Here is a 23,850-nt window from a genome sequence, read left to right on the forward strand (position 1 = left end):
ACTATCTCAACAGATGCTGAAAAAATAGGTGCATTTTATAAAGTCTGGCACTGTTCATTTCTAAAATAACAGATAACCTATAGAAGGAACTTACCACTGTAAAGCCTACATATGCAAGTCCTAGGCCAACATCGTACTAAAGGAGAAAAATTTGAAAGCATTTCCTACAGGAACAAGATGAGGATGTCCACTCTCACTTGTATTTATGTCTAATCAGACATAAGATGAAAATTAAAGGGAAACAACTGTATAGAAGAGTCAAATTATCTCGTTTTCTAACAACATTACATATTTAACAACACAATAACAACCCCATATTTAGAAGAACCAAAAATACTCCACTATAAGATTTCTAAAGCTGATAAACAAATTTAACAAAGCAGCAGGGTAAAAGATCAAAATACATAAATCAAATGCTTTTCTATACTGCAATAATGAACCTGTTGAAAATTAAAATGCGCAATACTGTTCCATTAATAACCTCAAAAAAATTGAAAATTAATCCAAGGAAGAAGGTGAGGGAGGTGAATGAGAACTACAGAACACTGAAGAACCGAAATGAAGACCTCAGAAGATGGAAAGATCTCCCATGTTCTTGGATAGGCAGAATTAATATTGTCAAAATGGCCATACTACCTAAAGTGCTATACAGATTCAATGCAATTACAATTAAAATCCCAATGACGTACCTTACAGAAATAGAGCAAGCAATTATGAAATTCATCTGGAAGAGTAAGAAACCCAGAATAGCTAAAGCAATCCTTAGCAGGAAGAGTGAAACGGGGTATTGCAATACCACAACTTCAACTATACTACAAAGCAATAGTAACAAAAACAGCATGGTATTGGCACCAAAATAGACAGGTAGATCAATGGTACAGAATAGAGGACACGGACACAAATCCAAATAAATACAATTTTCTCATGCTAGACAAAGGTACCAAAAATATGCAATGGAGAAAAGATAGCCTCTTCAACAAATGGTGCTGAGAAAACTGGAAATCCATATGCAACAGAAGGAAACTAAATCCCTCTCACCCTGCACAACACTCAACTCACAATGAAATCAAGGACCTCAAAATCAGACCAGAGACTCTGCATCTTATAGAAGAAAAAGTAGGCCCAAATCTTCAACTTGTTGGCTTAGGATCAGACTTCTTTAACAGGACTCCCATAGCACAAGAAATAAAAGCAAGTATCAATAACTGGGATATATTCAAACTAAAAAGCTTTCTCTCAGCAAAGGAAACTATCAGTAATGCAAGGAGAGAGCCTACCGAGTGGGAGAAAATCTTTGCCATTCACACTTCAGATAGAGCCCTAATTTCCAGAATCTATAAAGAACTCAAAAAACTCTACACCAAGAATACAAATAACCCAATCAACAAACGGGCTAAGGAAATGAACAGACACTTCACAGAAGATCTACAAGCAATCAACAGACATATGAAAAAATGTTTACCATCTTTAGTAATAAGAGAAATGAAATCAAAACTACACTAAGATTCCATCTCACCCCAATTAGATGGCGATTATCAAGAATACAAGCAACAATAGGTGTTGGAGAGGATGTGGGGAAAAAAGTACACTCATACATTGCTGGTGGGGCTGCAAACTAGTGCAGCCAATCTGGAAAGCAGTGTGGAGATTCCTTAGAAAACTTGGAATGGACCCACCATTTGATCCAGCTATCCCACTCCTTGGCCTATACCCAAAGGACTTAAAATCAGCATACCACAGAGATACAGCCACATCAGTGTTCATAGCTGCTCAATTCACAATAGCCAGACCATGGAACCAACCTAGATGCCCTTCAATTGATGAATGCATAAAAAAACTGTGGCATATATAATATATACCATGGAATATTACTCAGCCATAATAATAATGAAATCACGGCATTTGCATGCAAATGGATGAAACTGGAGAATATCATGCCAAGTGAGATAAGTCAATCTCAAAAAACCAAAGGATGAATGATCTCGCTGATAAGCGGATGAGGACACATATAGGGGGTGGGAGGGGGGCAGGAATGGAGGAAGGAGGGACTCTATAGAGGGAAAAGAGGGGTGGGAGGGGTGGGGGGAGAAAAAAAAAAATAACAGAATGAATCAAAAACTATACCCTAGGTAAATGTATGATTACACAAATGGTATGCCTAACTTCATGTACAAAGAAACAAGATGTGTCCAATTTGTTTACAATAAACATGAATAAAAAAATATGATCAAACTTTCCTATGTATGTATACAAATATACTGCAGTAAATTCATGTATATCTAGCCATGATGCACTTCAAAAACCTAAGAACACAGGAAAGACCAGCAGAGGAAAGGAAACATGATGGGCAAAGGGAGAGAAGGAAAAGTACTAGTTACTGAATTAAAGCAAATTATGTTTCATGCTTTCATAATTATGTCAAAATGTACTGGTATTATATACAACCAAAATCAACTAATAAAAAATCAAACACAAGAATAATGGAGATAATGAGAAGAAAAAAATATAAGTGGAAAAAACCACAAAGGAGAATTAAATTCTACATTAAGCTTTTTAGATGTAGATGATTAAAAAATTTCTAATTAAAAGTTATGACAGGTATAACAGATTAAAACTATATAGAAGGGGATAGAAAAACCTCATGTAAATAACTAATAGAACAACTAAATAGATTACATTAGTATCAGACAACAGACTATTAAAAAATTATTACCAAAGAGAAAAGACATTGTACACTGATTATTATTATTCATGAAGATGTTAACATTTATACAAAAAAATCCCCACAAGTCCCATGTAAGTGAAATAAAACTTCACAAAATTAAAGGGAGAAACGTATATAATAGTAGATGGAGACTAATAACTGTTTACTTTCAACTAAAGCCAAGGTCAGTTAGGAAAATAAGGAATTTGTACACAATACATAAATCAGATTCAGAAGACACCAACTGTTCCATGTAGTAACAGCAAAATTAATTTTCAAGTATATGTGAAACACAAGTATATGTGGAACATTCTTCTGAATAATGTTCACAGAAAAGTAACAAGAAGTTTAAACATCTGAAAACATGAAGTCTCCCAGCATTACAACTAGCAAGAAAAAGTGGAAAATTTACAAACGTTAAAAATTAAACAATGTACTCTTAAAAATACAAGAAGCCAAGATAGGGAATCAGTCTAGGTACCTATAAAAAAGACAAAACATCTAAAAAAATGGTATGTATATCAAATGCAATATTATTAAGCCATGCAGAAGAAGGATATCTTGTTATCTGAAGAAATATAGTTAGAATTGGAGGACATTATATTAAGTGAAGTGAATCAGACACCAAAAGTCAAACTCCAGATTTTCAATTAAATGTGGACTCCCAAACTACTACCCTCCTTAAAAAAAAAAAAAAAAAAAAAAAAGAAGAAAATGTTCTGAGAGTAGGAGAACTATTAGGAAAGGAAAGGGGACTGAGGAAGAGGGAGAGATGTGAAGACCAGTGTGGGTAATAAAGAGGGGAATCATAAAAGAATGATATACAGAAATGTCACAATTAACCCAAAATTTGTAGAGTTAATAGGCATTAATAGTTGTAATGAGAGGTGTTTAGGGAAGAAAAGAAAAAGCAAAGAGAAAAAAAAAAAGCTAGACTTAATAAATCACAGTAAAATGAGATGGGTGGGAAACAGGATTATCCCAATCTATTAACATAAAATCATTGATAATCAACATCCTTCCATGACAGATACCCTCAACAAACTAGAATTAAGAGTTATGGATAGAAAGTTTTTAAGCCCTCAGAAAACAAATGTTGAAATCCTTGAAGATGAGACCATTTAGAATCTTCATAAATAATATCACTGCTTCTCAAAGAATAGATTTTAGAACTCAACAGTGCTCTCTTTGCTCTTTGCCATATAGTACAGAGAGAAGACAGCTCACTGTAAAACAGGAAAAGGGTCTTTACTATGAAGCTGTCTCTATTAGGCACACGATCTTCAACTTCCTTTGTCCAGAACTGTGAGAAATAAAATGTCTGTTTTTTAAGTCACCCAATCTTTGAGATTCTCATTTAGTAGCCCAAGCTGACTGAGAGGGAAAGGGACTTCCTCAACCTGATAAAGGGTAGTTATGGAGGAGCCTCAATTAATATCACTGTCAACGATAGACTGAAAGTTTTCCCTGTAAATTTAAGTTGCGCTTTCAAGACTTTTTAAAATAAAATTTCCATTTTTTATTAACATTAATTGTCCATATTTATGGTGGTACTGCAATATTTTCATAAATGCATATAGCATGCACAGATCATATCCATCCATTCTTCTTCCACCCTTGCTACTTTCACTACTTCCATTTAACACAGTTCTGTAGGTTCCAGCTAGAATCATTAGAATTAATTCTCTTTTTCTTTCTTTCTTTCTTTTTTTTTTTTTTTAAACAGGAAAGGCAGGTCTGATGGGTACAGTTTAGGAGTAAAGCATGTGCTTATTTGGCATGTGCAAGGACCTGGGTTCAGTTCTTCTGAGGGGGGAAAAAACAGTCAAAACATTAGAAAGTGAGAATTATTTATATCTTTTATTTGCAGACCATGTGATTTAATATATAGAAATCCTAAGAAATGCACATGCATACAGACATTGAACTAATAATATGAAGTTATCAAGAATATACAGTTAGACAAAATTCTGTTCTCAATGTTTACATGTCCTGAATTGTACAATACACCATAAATATACACAATACTGAGTCAAGAAAAAACTTTAAAACCAAAAATACTGTGTTTCTATACACCAGAAATAAAGAAGAAATCTAAAGAGCAAACACCACTTACATCATCATAATGAGCAAAACACCTGGAAAAAATTTATTCAAGGAAATGAAAGAATTGATACCAGAAAAATCACAAAACACTGCTGAAAAAGTTAAAGAAGTAAAAGAAAAAAAAAATTAACAGACGTGTGTTCAGAGATTGGAAAATTTAATATTATTATGATAGCAACACTATGCAAAGCAAACTATAGTTAAATGTAATCCCTTTCATAATCCCAAAGACCTCTTTAGTAGTAATTTAGAGTCGATTTTAAAATTTATATAGACCTTCATGACAGTCTGAATAGTCAAATCTAGAAAAATATGAAGGATTCACATTTCCAAATTTCAAAGCTACAATAACCAGATAAGGTGGAAATAAGAATATACACACAGATTAAGTAAACAAATGTGGTCCAGAAATAAACTCATACATCTGTATGACTAATTAATTTCAAAAAGAATGCCTAAAAGATTGAATGAAGAATACCCTCTTCAACAAATGATGCTGAAATTTCTCCATATCTATGTGTAAAAAATGAGGCTGGACTTACTATTTCAGACTTTATTATTCAAATTTATCAAAAAAGCTGTAAGTACTTAAAAATAAAAGGACTTTATTTTAGGATTTAAAACAAAGCATGGAGGTCATTAAATATTTTAAATACTTAAATTATTAGGTTGAACCCCAGCGCTGCAAAAAAACAAAAACCAAAACAAAGAAAAACCCAAACCCTTAGAAGAAACATGTTATTCCCTATTGTTTTTAATTTAATAAGGATTCTTAAATATGACAAAAATGATAATGAATGGAAGAAAAAATCATGGCACATTTTTAAAAACAACTTGTGAAAAAGAATATGAAAATACAGACTTGTAAAGTGGTAAATTTGTTGTGAATCAACTGTCTGATGATTAGTATTCTCGTATTCAGTAATTCAGCACTCAAAATACATGTGAACTTTTAAAATCAATACCAATCCTTGGCAAAATATTAGCAAACATAATTCGGCATCATATTACAAGGATTATACAACACGATTGACTGAAATTTATCCTCAGAATGCAAGAATGGTTCAACATGTGAAAATTAATCAAGTAAACATTTCAGTTATAAAACAAAGGGAGAAAAACTTGTGATCACTTTAACAATCTTTCTGGATAAAAGTACTCAATAAATAACATCGTAGGAAATTTCTTTAGATTATACAGAAAATTCAAATGCTGTCATTATACTGTATGGTAAAAGACTCAAAGCTTTTCCCTAAGGATCAAGGTTAAGATAAGGATACCCACTTTTGCCATTCTATTCAATACAAAATTGCAAATTCCAGGTCAAACAATCTGGCAAGAAAAATCAGACGTCAAAGTAGAAGAGAAAAGCGTACAATTATTGCTATTCACTGATTATACTGTAATTGCAGATTCTTAAATATCCTACACCAAAATAAAAACACACACACATACACATATACCCCTACCATAGTTTATAACAAATTTGGCAAATTGTAAACACACAAATTTGCATTTCTCCATGTTAATAATTAACAATCTGCAAAAGAAATTATGACAATCATTTCCTTCAGAACAACATTAAAAGGATTAAAATACTTAGGAATAAATTTAACCAAGGAAGTCAAAGACTTATACACCAAGAACTATAAAATGCTGCTGAAGGAAACTTGAAGACATTTGAAAAAAGGAAAGACATGTTCATGTTCACAAACTGGAAGATTTAAAATTAAGATGTCAATATTAACAAAGCATTCTACAGGCTTAATGCATTTCTTGTAAAATTTTCAATTGTTTTTTACAGAAAAATGTAAAATTATATGAAGTCAAGACCATGCAATGAGAAAATAATAATCTATCCAAAAGAGTTGTGACAACTGTGTATCCTCAAAAAGAATGAAGACACATTCTTATACTATGTACAAAAATTAACTTAAAATGGATCAAAGTATGTATGGCTACAACTGTTAAACTCTAACATTAAAAGCAGACGCAACAAAAAGAAGAAACAGAAGGACTTAAATTAAAAACCTGTAAGCAAGAATACTTTGAAGAGAGTGAAAAGAAAACACCCACAAAATGGGGAAAAATATTTTAGTTAATCTATATGGTAAAGAATTAATATGCAGAACATAAAAAGAACTTCAACAATTCAACAAGAATAAAGCAGCATGATTTAAAAATCGCAAAAGACTGGAATACATATAATTCCAAAGAGGTCTACAAAATCAAAATCTTAATGAAATAAAACTTTAATCCAGCTGAAAGATAACTATCAAGAAAACAGATAAGTGTTATTAAAGATGCACAGAAATTGAAATCTTTGTGTCTTTCTGGTGGGAACATAAAATGTTGCTGATGCTGTGAAAGAGAGTAAGATGTTTATTAAAAAATTGATTCAACAATTCCACTTTTTAGTATATACTGAAAAGGAATGTAAGAAGGGTCACACACACACATTTGTACATCTATATTTATAGTAGCATTAATCACAACAGTGAAAAGGAAAGCAGCTCAAGTGTAAATCAACAGATGCATAAATAAAATATATATAAGGGAATATAAAAAATATAAAATATATATAAAGGAATATCATGCATCTTTAAAAAGGAAGGAAAAGTTGATATATGACAACATGGATAAAACCTGAAAAAATTTTGCTAAGTGAAATACAGATGATTACAAAGAAAACAAAAAAACACAGTTAAGTGCTTGACAGGGGATGGTGAAGGGAAAAATGGGAGTTGCTATTTAATGGGTCAAACTTCTGTTTGGGAAGAAGAAATGTTTTAGACATGTGGGTGGTAATGAAAGTATACTTAGGAGTTGTTAATTATTGTGTCTATTTTTTTACTGGTTAAAAAACAAAAATAAGAGTAAAAGAATTCTTTGCATATTTTGCTAAAACAAACAAACAAACTGAAAAAAAAAAAAAATCATTATTTTTTCTCCAGTATGCTTTTATGTGACCCAGGAGCTACCGAAAACCAAGTTCTTAACAGCAAAAAACATTTAAGTTTAAACATCTCTGAGAAAAATGGTAACATTCTATGCATGGATTTCACTAAAAGTAACAGTCAACATTTTTAAGTTTGTAAGAAAATAAATTAAAACATTAACTCTCTACCACATACAAACATTAACTCACAGGAGATCACAGATACAAATATAAAACTATAAAACTTTTAGGAAAGAATAAAATGAGAAAATATATGATCTTGGTTTACATGTGTTCTTACAAAGAACAGAAAAAGTCTACTTCATGAAAGAAGAGTGCATACATAGTGAAACTGATCAATATCAAGACACAATTTAGTGAAAATCCCTGTGACACTTAGAAACAACACGCCACAGAACAATAACAACTGGAAAACACAAAATATTATCCGGAATATAAATAACTCTCTAAACCAAATACTAACCCTATTAAAAAAAAAAAAAAAAAAAAAAAAAAAAAAAAAAAGAACAGACCTTTGAAAGAAAAAGACATAAAACATGAAAAGTTATTCAAATGCAAGTTAAAACCATAGGAAATACCTATTATTTTAGTCAATGTTGTAGCACATGGCTATAATTCATACACTGCTAACAGGAATGCAGGATGCAATAGTCACTTTAAAAAAGGGTTTGGTAATTTCTATCAAGTTAAATATTCACTGTCATTTATTTAATGGAAATGAAAATGCATATTCATAGAATATCACCAAATGAATAAGTAAGTAGCTCTACTCAAATTTGTCAAGAAATAAAAATCCAAAGGTCATCTGATGAGCCAATAGATAAAATGCAGCACACCAAATGACAAAATACTACTCTTTCAATGAGGAAATAAATATATTTTCCCCCATCTGAGCAATCACCAGTATCTCGAAAAACTTTTGATCTTGCATTTAGAAAACTTTCTTCTTAAATTATAATTCTCTTTTAATTTTGCTAAATATACTCAAATGATCCATGATTCCATCTAATCTTCATAATGCAATTTGTACCTGATGACTTTCCAATATTTACCTTTACCATGGAATTTTCCTTGAAAATTTGTTTATTTGATGTTTATCTAACTTACACCCTTACAGACACATTTCAAAGTTATCAAAGCAAAGACAAAAACTATATTCTCCCCTTCAACTTCCCATCTGGTCCCTGTGATGCTACTCTCTCTCAAATCCTTACAGACATTATAAAGTTTATCTATTTTCACATCTGATTCCACCATTATTTTGGGTTCAGCATTATTCTGGGATCACACTGCCATATATAAAGAGATAATTAATGACTATACCTCTCTTAAACTTAAAAGGAAAACCACTCATATTCCATTTTTACCTGATAAAATCCTTGACACCATTTGAGAAAACTTGTATGCTTGGAGTAAGGAAGCATACAACAAATAACTAATAGAAACAGATTAATGTATTTCATATTCTTAGCTACTATTAATTTTCCATAGTCACTAAAATTAGTAATAAAAAATAAATCTTAGTCAATATTATATTGCAATGTCTTTGAGAACAACGGTTTTTATAAAATCTTCCAAGTCTTTGTTTCTATTTTACCTGCACTGAGAGACTAAGATTCTTACTTGTAAAAAAAATGTTCAAAACAAATACCTTTTTATGAATTAGTAAGTTTAGGTTATTTTTAAATTAGCTTAGATGAATGTTTAAAATAACAAAGTGCGGTCAAGATATTCAAGGCTTAATGAAGACTAATTAAAAATAGTCTCCTTAGCTCTGCAAGTGCTACAAGAAAACTTAGGGTCAACACTCCAACATATCAGCACAAACATCAACTTTCTTAACAAGACTTCTAAAGCTCAAGAAATAAAGCCAAGAATCAGTAAGTGGAATAGCATAAATTAAAATATCCTGTACAGCAAAGGAAACAAGGGCATAAAGAGAGAGCCTGCGCAATGGGAGAATGTCTTTGCCACCTGTTCTTAAAATATGGAATTACTATTAAGAATAAAGATCTCAAAAGACTTATTACCAAAAAAACCAAACAGTCCAATTAACTAATGGGCAATAGAAATAACGAGATGCTTCTCAAAAGAAGAAATACAAATAGCCAACAAATATATGAAAAAATGTTGAACATCCACTGTAATCAGAGAAATGCAAATCAAAACTACACTGAGACTTCTCACTCCAGTAAGAAAGGCAAATACCAAGAATACAAATAATAAGTGTGGGTGAGGATGTGGGGAAAAAGGTAACAGTCAATACAATGTTGGTAGTATTGCAGATTACAAAAAACACTCTGAAAGCAGTATTGAAATTCCTCAAAAAACTAGGAATGGAACCCAGCTATCCCATTCCTTGTATTTATCCAAAAGAAGTAAAATCAACATATTAAAGGGATACAGCCATAACAAGGTTTACGATAATGTAATTCACATAGGCAAGTTATGATACCAATCTAGAGGTCCATCAACATATGAGTGGATAAAGAAAATATGGTATACACACACAAGGGAGTTTTATTCAGTCATAAAGAAGGATAAAATTATGACATTTGCTAGTAAATGGATGTTAACTGATGCCATCATGCTAACTGAAATAAGCAAACACAAAGTTGAAGAGTCAAATGATTTCTCTCATGTGGAGAAGCTAGACAAAATAAGAAAAAAAGTGTGTCTGGGATGGGGAAAGTAATCCCATGAAAACAGAAGAGTGATCAGTGGAGTAAAGGAAGGAGACTTGGAGAAGGAGGTATAGAAAACAGGACAAACTGTGGACTAAAACTGACCACAGTAACCCTACGTATGTATATGTGTGTATATACATACACACAAAAATGTATGTATGTGTATATAAATATTTTTACATATATATACACACAATAGTGAATTTCACTTTGATGTATATCTATAAAGCACTACTTATAAAAATAAGTATATAAATAAATAAAGATCAGTAGAATGGAGGAGAGGGAATAGGAAGTGGGAGGAGGAGGAGGAAGAGAGGAAATACTGGGCATTAAATTGGAGCAAAGTATATTCCAAGCTTGTATAATTATGCAAAAATGAAATCCAAAATCATATATAACTGTAATGCACTAGGGAAAAAAAAAAAAGAGAGAAAAAAGAAGCATTACTGATAAAGGATTTTTAGGTTGGCTAAATTTTAATCAGTTTTGTAAAACTCATCTTAGGGCCATCTCTGCACTTTCTTGTAAAATCCAGTTTTCACAAAGAACTCTCAAGTCAGCACAGTTAAGGATTTTACTTCTGACATTTGAACATTTGGTCAAAACATTTGACTTTTGGCACAACTTCAGCCATTCTTCCCAGAGTCAATGTAATTTTCCATCTAACACCCACTTTCCTACTTAAGTGTAAACTCCAACTTCTGTTGTATATGGAAACAAAGTTTAGTTCTATATGAAATTTTCATTTTCTGAATTGCAATAATCCTGAATAAAATCTGCCATCAATATTTGAACTTCTGTCAGGCTCTGATTTTCTTTGATACTATCAAAAAGAATCAGAGAAAGAGAAATCAATCATGAACAGAAAAAAAAGATTTAAAAAACAACAACAACAGAATTACACTTACCTGCTTTATTGCTGAAAAATACAGTGAAAAACTTCTGGATTGCCATTTAATATACACAGCTTCAATTTTAAGGTGATTAGATAGATAGTCAAAGAAATCACAAAGCACCTTAGGTGCTGCTGCATATAAACTTTAAGTATGGCTTAGATATACAGAAAATAAGGAAAATGTTTAGAAGACAAAACCAAGAAAAAGCATGTATGAATAGAAGTTCTGGAACTGATGTTTCCCTTGAGTCCATTAAGTTTTGGATATCAAGGTTTGTAAGATAGAAAAAAAAAAGGCTTGGTACTTCCAAAGGAGAGGATACTAGAGATGGCAATGTAACATAATGATAGCTGTGACAAACACTACCCTTCTGGCAGGAAAATGGAGGAACAACATACTGAACATATTTGCCTATCTTAGTTTCTGTGAAGAGAACAGAAAGAAAAATGCTGGTGAGAAGTTTTATCCAGATGCATTCATGGTCTATCAAAATATATTATGTATGGCTAGAATTCATACATGAAAATATCAAGATAAACACGTTTTTATAAAATATTTGGATTATAGTGTACTTAGATATTTAACAGAAATCGTGTAAGTATCCTTAAGTAGAACATTTAAAAAGCTTGTTCTATGATTGTATATGGCTCAAAGAATTCATAACAAACTAATCAAAACAAGGTCACAATATATGAATGGGGTTGTGAAATTAGTGAAAATTTGTTGGGGAAAAATATCAAAGAGCACTATAGGTAGTTAATACTATACGGTAATTATAAGTTAGTGAAGACAAAAGCACAGTAAACACAAAGAAGAAATTTTCTCAATATTTACTAGAAAAATCTAAAACAATCAACCAGCAATTCTAAAATTATAAAATGTATTTTAGAAATTAAAAGGATCATTTAATAGATTAAGAAAACATATATTTTAAAAATCTAAAACACAATAGTAACACAGAAAAATGACTAAATAACATGTATGAGAAATTTACCAGAAAATCTAGCTAATCGATTTTTAGAAGAGACAAAGTCTGAAAGAGGGTCTAATTGCCACAGATTTCACAGAATTTGTGAAAGCTGAATTTTCCAATGAGAAATCCTCCAAATCCCCAGCAGGTCAAATAAAAATAAAGAGATCTTAACAACAGCCTATGTAAAAAAATTGCAGTACTTTAGAGAAGACTTCAAAAAGACACCAAGATAAGATTTTTTTTTAAATGTATTTGACAGAAAACAAGAGAAACAACTTCAAGAATAAAGACAATTTGTTTTAACAAATAAAAAGAAAATAATTAACTAAAATTTCTTTTTAATAAATGCTCCAATAATTTACTTTAAATATAGACAGGCCATGGTAAAAAGATCTAAGTTGTAAAAAAGATGAGATGATGAGCAAAAAAACAAATCAAGAAAAACCAAAAAAATAAAGGGGGTGGGGAGGGGGCAAAAAGTAAATGGGACAAAGCCATACACAAGAAACCTAGAAATATAAGTAAAATTTTGTTGAAAAACTAAAAGAGGACACTCCAAAATTTTACATGTTAGAGGGAATGAACAGAATAGTGACAGTCTAGCTCAGGAGTAAGAAAAACAAAAGAAATGTTAGTTACTCAAAGTGTGAAGAAAAGTCTACTTATAGACTTTCATATTTGCTGAATTAAAAGCAATTAATGATGGAATGAGAAACCAATTAGAAACAAAACAATAAAAGAAGCATTAGAAATTAAGTTCATAGTGAAAATGGAAGAAAATCACTAGTAATCACAATAAACGAAAACTGAGCAATTCTTCAGTTAAAAGAAGGCATCAACTAATTTTTTTTCAAACAGCTCTATGTTAGTTACAAAATTATACACCTAAATTCTAAGTACACAGGACAATAAGTAAAAACAAAAAATCAAAAATCAAAACAAAACCCTAGATCTAGAATTCAGGGACAGAAGAGAACCTGGTATTTATGTGTTTCATAAAATCTGTCAAATTAATTATCGTATAGTCTTTCTGGAAGGGTTTACTATATACAAATTATACTGCACATATTCAGATCCATATAGATATATATTATATATATGTACATGCCTGAGGACTTCTAACAATTTATCGAGCAACATAAATCAGTTGTACAACTGTACAACTAACCCTAATGAAAAGTATTTGGCTTCATTAATTAATGAAAGTATGCAGCTTTGAGTAAATTTTACAGCTTCTAAATTAGCAGTCCAACATTATTGATCAAGATAAGAACGAACTCTTCTCACTAGTTAGAGCAAAGTTTGCATATCCCTTTATTAAACAATTCTGATTATATTGCAATGCACTTCCAAATACAAAGTAGAAATAAAGAATGTTCTTACACTGCCAGTTATCAACCAAGCCATGGAGGAAACCCAAAGGAAGATATAAATGATGCTGATGGTATGAATTTGGGATGGAATACTATACAACAGTGAAAAGCTGATGAAATAAAGCTAAGGACAATGCAGATGAAATTTCAAAGTATATGATAATGGCTCATTTTGGATAGTGAGAATATATGATTTGTAGAAAAGCATGCTGTTTAATGTAATCATGTTTGAAATCTTCAGTCTTCACACTGAAATGTGGTTTTAAGAATTTAATTACTATTGTTTTATAGTTAACAAAAAGGCTACTTTTCTGTGTGATTTCAAACATCATGTAATTTTTATTTAATTTCAAAATACAACTGGATACACACCCAAGTATTACCAATGGAGACTTATGGTAATTTGCCACCATTTTCATATAAATATAAATCAGAATTTTATGTTTTCCATAACATACTTCTATTTAAAAAGATACATGGCAAAATAAAGTGATATTACATATACAGTAGAAATTACACAGATATCTACATCTACAATCTATAAATAGCTAAACAGTACATATACATAAACACTGATGAGCTTTCCTAAAAATTTTATAGCTACCACTGTTTTTGCTATCTGGATCTTCTGTCTAAAGGTCAATCTATAAACAAAGCCAATATTCATTCTCTGGACTCTGGTCATCTGGTCAACATGACAATAATTATAGTTGGATTCCATATTATATTATTTTATGTTATATATTACAATTATATATGATGTAATTATTATAATCCCTATAATATGTAAGGAAGAAAACTTTTTAGCTTCCTCTTCCCAAATATGTCACCCTATCTTGTTTTTATACTGAAGGAAAATTTTAATATAATCAGAATTTAGGACATCTATAAGGTCTCTAATACAAGATATCATCTTCTATTGAAGAATAAAATGAGTGATTTCTGTATTATTCTTCATGTAAACAAACGGCAAATTTAATGAAGGCACTGATTTTTTCTTTTTCTTTTTTTTTTCAGTACTGGAGACTGAATCCAGAGACCTTTTGCCATTGAGCCATAATCATAATCCTTTTACAATCCTCTGAGCAAGTGTCTCATTAGGTTGCTAATGTAGGCCTTGGACTTAAAATTCTCCTCAGCCTTCTGAGTCTACAGGAATGCATGACTATGCTAGGGTGCTTCTTGAAGACCCTTTTATAGTTCTTTTAAACTGTAATAAATTCATCACAGTATTTTTTTTTCTCTATGTATAACCAAGAAGTGATACCTTCTAATATTTACATTTAGAGAAAGATGAAGAAGTAATACAGCTCCTAAATGATCATATCAAGTTACCTCTGTTATCATATCAGAAAAAAAGTGGTAGTAATGATGGCTGTTCAAATGCTGGGTAACTAACAGATCATCCAACAGTATTAAATCTCATCCTTATCCCTTGTTCCTGAAAATAAACCTATGTGAGAGAACACGAGGACAACAAATTTTACTTTGTTTTATCATAATATTAATACACATCAATTATATTACCTCTTCCTCAGGGGATAGGTTCCGCTTGCTATTGCTGACAGGAAAGCCACTACCAAATTCTCTGGAATGAATGTCTGCTCCATATTCAACTGTCACATCTTCCTCAATGCTGCTTACCAACCTCCAGAATTCCTTCTCCACGACCTCTGTAGGCACCATCTATGATATCAAGTGAAAAGATGATCATAGCCCATTATACTTTGGCCCATTTCTTCACAAGAAATAAAATCACCAGACACTAATCTATATCATCCCAGTCCCCTACATACATGCACAGGCATGTTGAAGTAGTCAGCCTTGAAGGAATCAGCCATCTCACCAAAACTCTGCAAAGTGTATTCCTGGGTAGCCTGTTCAAAACCAAAAGCTTCAGGGGGCCGCTTACACTCCTGAAATAAGAAAGTATTTTAGCAAAACAAAGGCAGCAGATAAAGAGTTACTATGACTAGGAGTAAAGAAGTTTCATTAGGTTGTATTCTATATCTTACTCTATAACTTCAAGTTTTATGTTTCCAGTTAGGGAAATTTCTATAGTATCTAGTAAATATCTTTGTCTTTCCTTCCATAGTTGAAGTCATCTAATTACTGTCCTTTCTCTCTGGTTTAAGGTCTACCATCTCATGGCTAGTATACTCACACATTCTTGAAATATACTCAAAAAAGGATAGAAATTATTACATACTTTTAGTTTCCCTTAGTTCAGGAAGAGAAATGAAAGAAAATTAACAAGCACTAAAATTAAAACATATATGATAAGACTTACTGCCAAGATGCACTTTGGGCACCTCCACACCCCTCGAGGAATGTCAGGAAGGGGTGGCAATAGGCAGAAGATGTGATAATTATCTTCACAGCCATCACAGAGAAGCAGCTTATCATCTTCATCCCCCCGGGAGCATATTCGGCAAACATATGAATCGATCTAGGAAAAAGTAAAAATAAAAGCTATTTGCTCCATGATAACCAATTTCAGGTTTCAAGTTCATACACTCTTAACATTGACTATCATGCCATGTTTGCTCATGAGTTTACTATCCAAATAGAAAATACAACAGTATATAAATAAGTAACAAAATAATAAGATATATTAATAAATGAATCATTTTTAGGGTGCTCTGGAAGCAATGAAGACTTTTTATGTTTCAGAAATGCAACCAAAATTACAAAGATATAACTAGCATGAATCATTTATAGTGCTGCACATTGTTGAAAATAACTGGTATAGAAGGCAAAATAAATAAAAAAGGTTAGAAGACTGAATCAGCAAGTATACCTATTCTCCTAGTCAACAGCTTAATAGATAATCGTTCTCACTCTAAAAATGTCTGGTTTAAACAGTGTTCCAGTCAGAGACACAATGGTAAGCATAAACATTAAGAAAAGGTTGAAGAACCTGGATTCTTACGATACTATTGAAAAACAAGTACTAAGGACAAAAAAAGAAAACATAATAAATTTTTATTAGGGTAGATTCACATTTTTAAAAGATTATCTGTAGTGAATAAGATTGACTATACTAGAATACAGAAATAAAAATCACAATTCATGATCAATGAATGGAAAATAATGCATAGAATGGGAGAAAAAATTTGCTGAATGAGTGAAGGACTACATGTAAATAAATAATACACAGATTACACACACACACACACATAACACACACACACACACACACACAATGCATTTGTACAACCGTGCCAAAAAAAAAATCAGAAAATTGACAATAGAGAAACAACAAAATTCAATAGAATTATAAGTAAAAACTCTGTAAGATGAAAAATCACAACATAAAAAATGCTTAACATTAAAAAACCAAGATAATGCTAACTAAAACTACAATAAAATCACTGCATATATCTTGTAGAATGGATAAAATGTCAAGACTAAGTGTCCTACTTCTATATATGAGTATAATCCAATAACTAACAAAACAGAATAAAGAAGAGTAGAACAGAGGAAGAGAATTAAAGAGGAGGAGGGGGGAACAAATTATTATGTGTATGTACGAATGTCACAACAAACCCCAATTTTATGTATAATTACAATATACTAATAAAAAGTGAAAACAAAAATTGTCAATTTTAAGTATCAGTGAAGACATGCAGAAACTGGAACTGTAATTTATTTAATTAGGAATGTAAACAGGTCAACCATTCTTGAAAAGTCCTGACAATAACCTAATATTGTCACAACAATTTTAACCTTATCTATACATTATTTTTACACAACAGAAATATCTATATATGTTACTTTAAGTAACACAAGTGCCTTTCAGGCAAATATTTTAATATTTAATGTTCATAGTAGTCAAGAATTGGAATTTACCAAAAAAAAAAAAAAAAAAAAAATCCATTGAGCAGTAAAATAGATCAATTGTATGAAAGTTGAAGACAATAAAAAAAAAAAACAGAAGAAATCATTATACAATATACCTTCTTCAAATATAACAACATGAAAGAGAATATACTGTCCAATACAGAAAGAGCAAATAAGTAAAACTAATCTATCTATTTTCTGGTATCCAAGTTATACTTTAATTAAAAATAAAAATACAACTAGTAAACAACTATAGTAGGGCTGAGAGAAAAGTAATGATTCTCAGATTTGGATAAGAACTAACTATGACAATCTATGCAAAACAGGACAAATGAGGACAGGATAGTGGTAATAAAGATAACTTCTCAGTTATTGGATGAAGATTATCAGGAGAAATATGAGTCTAAATACAATATAAAATGTCTGTTCAAAGATAAGCTTTCTCTTAACATTAAAAGTTGCACAATAGGGAGGCGTAAATGATCAAAACAGTGAAATTAGCTGAAGAGAAAGATGACAAATAAAAAAAAACTAAAAAAAAAAAAAAAAAAGGGCAGAGTGTAGGAGATTATAAAAATCTTTCAGGTAGAAGGAGGAAGAAAGGTTACAAAAGAAGAGAGACAGAAAATGAATTGCACAAGGTACATAAGTAAATAAAATTACAAAAGAGAGAAACTACTACATTAAAGTGGCAGAGTCCTAAAGCATTTACTAGAAACAAATTGGTTCTTTCACACAATTTCTATGTGACAAAATTATCTTCTATAAAATTGTTATGAAAATTCAGAAGATGCTTACAAAGAGTTGAAAAGAGAGAATATAGTTGGGTGGAAAATTCTAATATAGAAATAAAGAGGAATTGTGCTCCTGCCTCTAATACCTTGAAAATTTTCTTCCTTCTCTTGGTCACATCTTTTCTTATATAAAGGGCTCAGGGATAAAAGGAAAGTAATGTATCATCATTATTATGTTTATAATAATAATATAATCTACTTTGAAGAGTTTTAAACATGTTAAAAAAATACAGGTGAATTCTTACAAACTGGGTACTGTGGTGATTCTTCCTCAACCGCATAGTCATCTTGGTGCAGGGTTCTAGGCTATGACTCAAGTCCTCTTTAGATAATGTTGATATCATTTTCCCATCCCCACTGGGTTCTTCTTTCACCGTAAGAGTGGGAGGACATGTGATCCTTTCTTTATCTGTAGAGTCAGAAAGAACTCTGAAAACATCCTTTCCTGGCATCAGGATTTATAAACCATCCCTCTCATGGTATTTCATATTCTACCTTTCACACTGACCTAGCCTATTAATGTTTACCTTTCTTCCGTAGAGTTTTATCCTTAGCCATGAGCCCCAAGCCCATCATCTTAGGGCCTGCCCCATATATTTGTAGCTTCTTTAACTCTGGATTTTTCTCAATGTCCTCTTCTGTGGGCTCTGGCTATTGGAAAAAAAAAAAAAAGTTCAAAGACATGAGATTTACATGTACAGATATTATACTTTGTAGGTAATATACAGACTTTCAGATTTGGAAAACATCTTAGATGTTATAAAGGTAAAACAGGTCACACAGATTAAAAGCTTCCATCAGTCTTCATCCATTTGTGAATGTTTACCTGTGGACAAGGTATAGCCAGGTTAAAAACAAAAAACAAAAACAAAAAACAAATATTTGGAAGGTTTTTCTTATTTCTCAGTATTTTCATGTTACAAAAGAGATAATGAAATAACCATGTTGGCAAGGAAAGGGATGTTCAAATTTTATAAGCTACATTACAGAGAATTCAGCAAATATAAACAAATTCCTTTCTGCAATGGTATAAAAGATGCAAAGTTGAAAGAAGATTCCTCTTCTCTTTAAATGCAAATAATCAGAAATGAGTCTCCTCTCCACCGTATATTCAGAAACTTAGGAAAATGTAAATCCTTAAAGTGTCAAAATATATATTCTTATATGTATTTATGTGTGTATGTAAATAAATCTTGATCATTTTTAGCACATAACTGTTTTTAGTGGATACTGTGAGATATATTTTATTTATACTTTAAACAATCTATTCTACTTTTAAGTTAATAATGTTACATTTCTCCTTCCCACTTAACTTCTCTTCTTGTTTATTTTCTTCTATAAATTTAAATATACTTAAATCATATAAACTTTCTTTATATAAAAACTCACATATATAAACACAAATAACACTTTTTTCCCATATTAATTTGTGCAACTACGTACTCTGTATGAAAACTCTATGTGTATTTATCTATCCAACTGTGTTTTACAAAGGTATTCTAAAATTAAGAGAACCTATTCTTTCATTATACAACAATCAAATTATTTCCTACATTTTGGCATTATAAACTGATGTAATTTATTCTATCAAATATATCTTTTGTTTTTAATATTTTGTAATGTTCAGAAGCTGAGGGTGCTTGCGGTCTTAGGAGCTATCCCGTGCAGAGCTAATTACCAGAAAAAATTAACAACTTGTTGATAAATTCATCTTCTCATATATAAATGAACCTATCTTGAGTTATAACCACAATCAATTCCTTGGTCTAACCTACAAAGTCATTATTTCTCCTCTGAAAATCAACCTAGAGCCAGATATGTGAAAACTAAGGGCAGTCCCTATGCTCCAAAACCCTCGAATTGTTTAAGTTAGCCCATTCTAAAATGTTACAATTGCTCTGCCTTACTCTTTCTGCAAAAACTACAATAAAGGTTAAGGTTGGTCCATTTGTGTTTTCTGCCTCTTGACTGACAATGGTACTTACCCCTGTAATCCTGGGCAGTATGCTGTGTCACTCATTTTGAGAACTATGAACAACATTAAACTTTTCTTTCAAAGTCATTGATCTCTCCATGTCATCAGTCACTTCTATAAATTAAGATTGGCAAATAATTCTTCTCAAACTATTCCAAAGAATCAAGGGAGGGAATCCTTCCAAACTCATTCTATGAAGCCAGCATTATCCTGTTACCAAAACTAGACAAGGACATAACAAAAAAAGAAAACTAGAAACCAATTACCCTGATGAGTGCAAGAATTCTCAATAGAGCACTAGCAAATTGAATATAACACATGAAAAGCATCATTCACCATGACCATGTTGTTTTTCATGCAGGGACATAAGTAGGCTTCAACATGTAAAAAATCAACAAACATAATACATCACATAAATAGAATGAACCACATTATTACACCAGGAGATACAGAAAAACATTTCATGAAATTCATTAGGCTTTCATAAAAGCCTTAAACAAATTAGGTACAGGAGGCGATATCTCAACTTAATAAAGTCATCAAAAACTTATAGCTAACATCAGAGTGAATGGAGGAACACTGAAAAACACTTCCTCTAAAATCAGGAACAAGACAATACCCTCTCTCATGGCTCTTATTCAAAATAGTTCTAGACATTTTAGGCAGACCAGTTAGGCAAAAGAATGAAATAAAAACGGCAAACAATCAGGAAGGAACGAAGTTGAATTACAAATTTGGAGATATGATTCTCTATTTACAAAGAAAAGGATTCCATCAAAAGATTATTACAACTAATTAACAAATTCAGCAAAGTAGTAGGTTATAAAGACAACATATAAAATTAGTAACTTTTTTTGCTCCAATAATGAATTTGCTGAGAAACAAATGATAAAAACAAACGCATTCATGATAGACACATACATACACACACATACACACACACACACACAAAATGCTAGTGATAAATTTAACCAAGGACATGAAAGACTTAATGAAAATTGCAAGAAAAAAGCAACTGAAGATTACAAAAAAAAGTGGAAAGAACTCCTATGTTCATGGGTTGGAAGAATTAAGAGTCCATACTACTAATTCTAATTAAATGCCTATGTACTACCCAAAGTAATCTAAAGATTGATATAATCCCAATCAAAATACTTGCAGCATTTTTCACAAAACTAGAAAAATAACCAACATAAAATACATAAACACAAAATATTCCCAAAACACAAACCATTTTGAGCAGAAAGAGTAATGACAGACATCACAATACTTGATTTTAAGACCTAACTACAGAAAACAAGTCAAAACAACAGAAAACAAATAAAAGACCAAGATATTATTAGCGTAAAAATAGACACTTATACTCTAGAATAGAAGATTGATTCCATCAACAACAACCACCATGTGTCTATAGCCTACTGATTCTCAAACTCACCAAAAATACTAACGGAAATGGTCTTTTCATAATGGTGCTAGGTAAATGGCAATCCACATGCAGAAGACTGAAAATTCAACCCAATTCCTTACTCTGTTCAAATATTAATTTAAAATAGATCAAATGCCTCAATGTAAGAACTGAAGCTGCTATAGGAAATCTTAAGGGAAACACTTGAAGACATTGGTATAGAAAATGACATTCTGGATAGGAATCCAAAGTACAGGAAACAAAAGCAAAAACTGACACTATTTCAACAAATTAAAAATCTCTGAATAGTGAATAATCAAGCACCAAGAGACAAAATATTTTATTTGCCAGCTACTCATTTCAAAGAAGGTTAAAATAAGGAATTAAAAATACTTAACAAAATAACAAGTAATCTAATTTTAAAATGGGCAAATAATCAGGACACTTCTTGAAATAAGAAATATAAACTGCCAATAAATGAAAAAGTATGCCGTATCATTATCCATCACAGAAATCAAATCAAAACTATGAGATACTGTTGGATCCAATTAGAATGTTTATTACCAAGCAAACAAACAAACAAAAAATAAATAAATAAAAGAATAAATGCCGGCAAGCATGTGGAGGAAAAGAAACTCATTTGTTTAAAGGGAGTGTATACTGGTATAATCATCATGAAGAAAAGTCTGGAGTTTCCTCAAAAGCTAAAAATAAACTATCACATTATCCAGCTTCATCACTATGACGTACATATCCAAGGGAAATACATCAATATACCAAAGATATTTGTAAGCCCATGTTTACTGCAGCACTATTCACACTAGCTAAGATACCTGATGCTTTTAAGGAGTCAAAGGCTTATTAACAGATAAATGGATAAAGAAAATGTGACTGATACCATGGAATAGTATTAGATCAAGAATTTTAATTACAATTTCCAATAAAATGGACAATGTATTCCAAGAGAAAAGACGTCTAAATCTGACTGATCTTGAAAAATTTTGTATACTAGACTGGAAATTTCAGACTTTACTTGTTTTCAAGTTATCACACACTACTAGTCTTTCTTTTCTTTTTCCCAATTTATTTTGTAAAGAAATAAAGCATTAATATAGAATCCAGTTGAATTTCAATTAAAAATTCTCATTTTTTTGTACTATATACTTATATTTAAAAATTGCAAAATTTAATATTATTTAGATACAAGTCTGTAATTCCAGTTACACAGAACAAAGCAGGAAAATCACAAATGCCAAGCTAGCAAGGGAAACTTTGCAAGACCCACTTTAAGATAAATTTTAAAAAGTCTGAAGCTAGATGCAGTCATGCATGCCTAAAATCTCAAAGGCTGAGGCGGCTGAGGAAGGAGAACTATGAGTTCAAATCCAGCCTCAGCAATTTAGTGAGGACCTAAGCAACTCAGCCCTATCTCTAAAATAAATATAAAAAAGGGTTGGGGATGTGGCCCAGTGATCAAGTGCCCCTGGATTCAGTCCCTGGTACAAAGAACCAAACAGAACAAAACAAAACAAAACAAAACAAAAACCTCAATTTGTGGAGTCCTTGCCTAGAATGCACAAGGCCCAGAGTTCAAGCACTAGTACCAGACATACAAAATAAAACCACAAAACTAAAAATATACAATTTCAATCTAATTTATTTCATTGTAACTTACATTAGAGAAATAAAAAAATATTTAGAAAAACATTTTATGTAGAATATTCAAAACTGGCTTAACTAGATGAAAAGTTACAAGACTATACTGTTCATATTTTCGATTGTTATAGTAGGTAGTGACTCATTCTTAAGAACCTATCAGTATAATAAACTTTCCTTGAACCTCTCCTGTGTCCTTCCTTGCATAAGTTTCCTAGCCATCATATAAAAGATCACAGAAAAAAACAATCGTTTTAAAAAACAAATTGTACAATATACTTTACAAGTCCTGCTGTTTCAAAAAATTAAGTGTATTGAGTTTATTTTTGCTTTTAAAATGTGAAATAGTATAACTGAAAAAAATAACTAAGTAATAATCATGACCAAAATAAATGCAATTCACTTCCAACCAACTTCATACTGAACCAGTTTCATATTAAAAACAGGAGGAAAAAATATAATAAAAAATGAATCTT

General features: G+C 31.3%; 1 protein-coding gene across 3 annotated transcripts in view; it reads right to left on the bottom strand.

Moving 5' to 3' along the window:
• Positions 1 to 23,850, bottom strand: part of LOC306652046 (lysine-specific demethylase 5D) — a 44,969-nt gene that overhangs the window by 17,393 nt on the left and 3,726 nt on the right. For 2 of the 3 annotated variants that reach the window (XM_079125109.1, XM_079125108.1), the window contains exons 6-10: positions 18,866 to 18,989; positions 18,584 to 18,747; positions 15,992 to 16,150; positions 15,498 to 15,617; positions 15,229 to 15,387 (exon numbers count right to left, since the gene is read on the bottom strand). In XM_079125109.1, coding sequence (XP_078981235.1) covers positions 15,229 to 15,387; positions 15,498 to 15,617; positions 15,992 to 16,150; positions 18,584 to 18,747; positions 18,866 to 18,989 — 726 coding nt within the window. Of the gene's footprint in view, positions 1 to 15,228; positions 15,388 to 15,497; positions 15,618 to 15,991; positions 16,151 to 18,583; positions 18,748 to 18,865; positions 18,990 to 20,323; positions 20,524 to 23,850 lie in introns of those variants that run through there. The other variant, XM_079125110.1, reaches the window with a different exon arrangement.

Source organism: Sciurus vulgaris, assembly GCF_902686455.1.
Source record: "Sciurus vulgaris genome assembly, chromosome: Y".
NCBI lineage: Eukaryota > Metazoa > Chordata > Mammalia > Rodentia > Sciuridae > Sciurus > Sciurus vulgaris.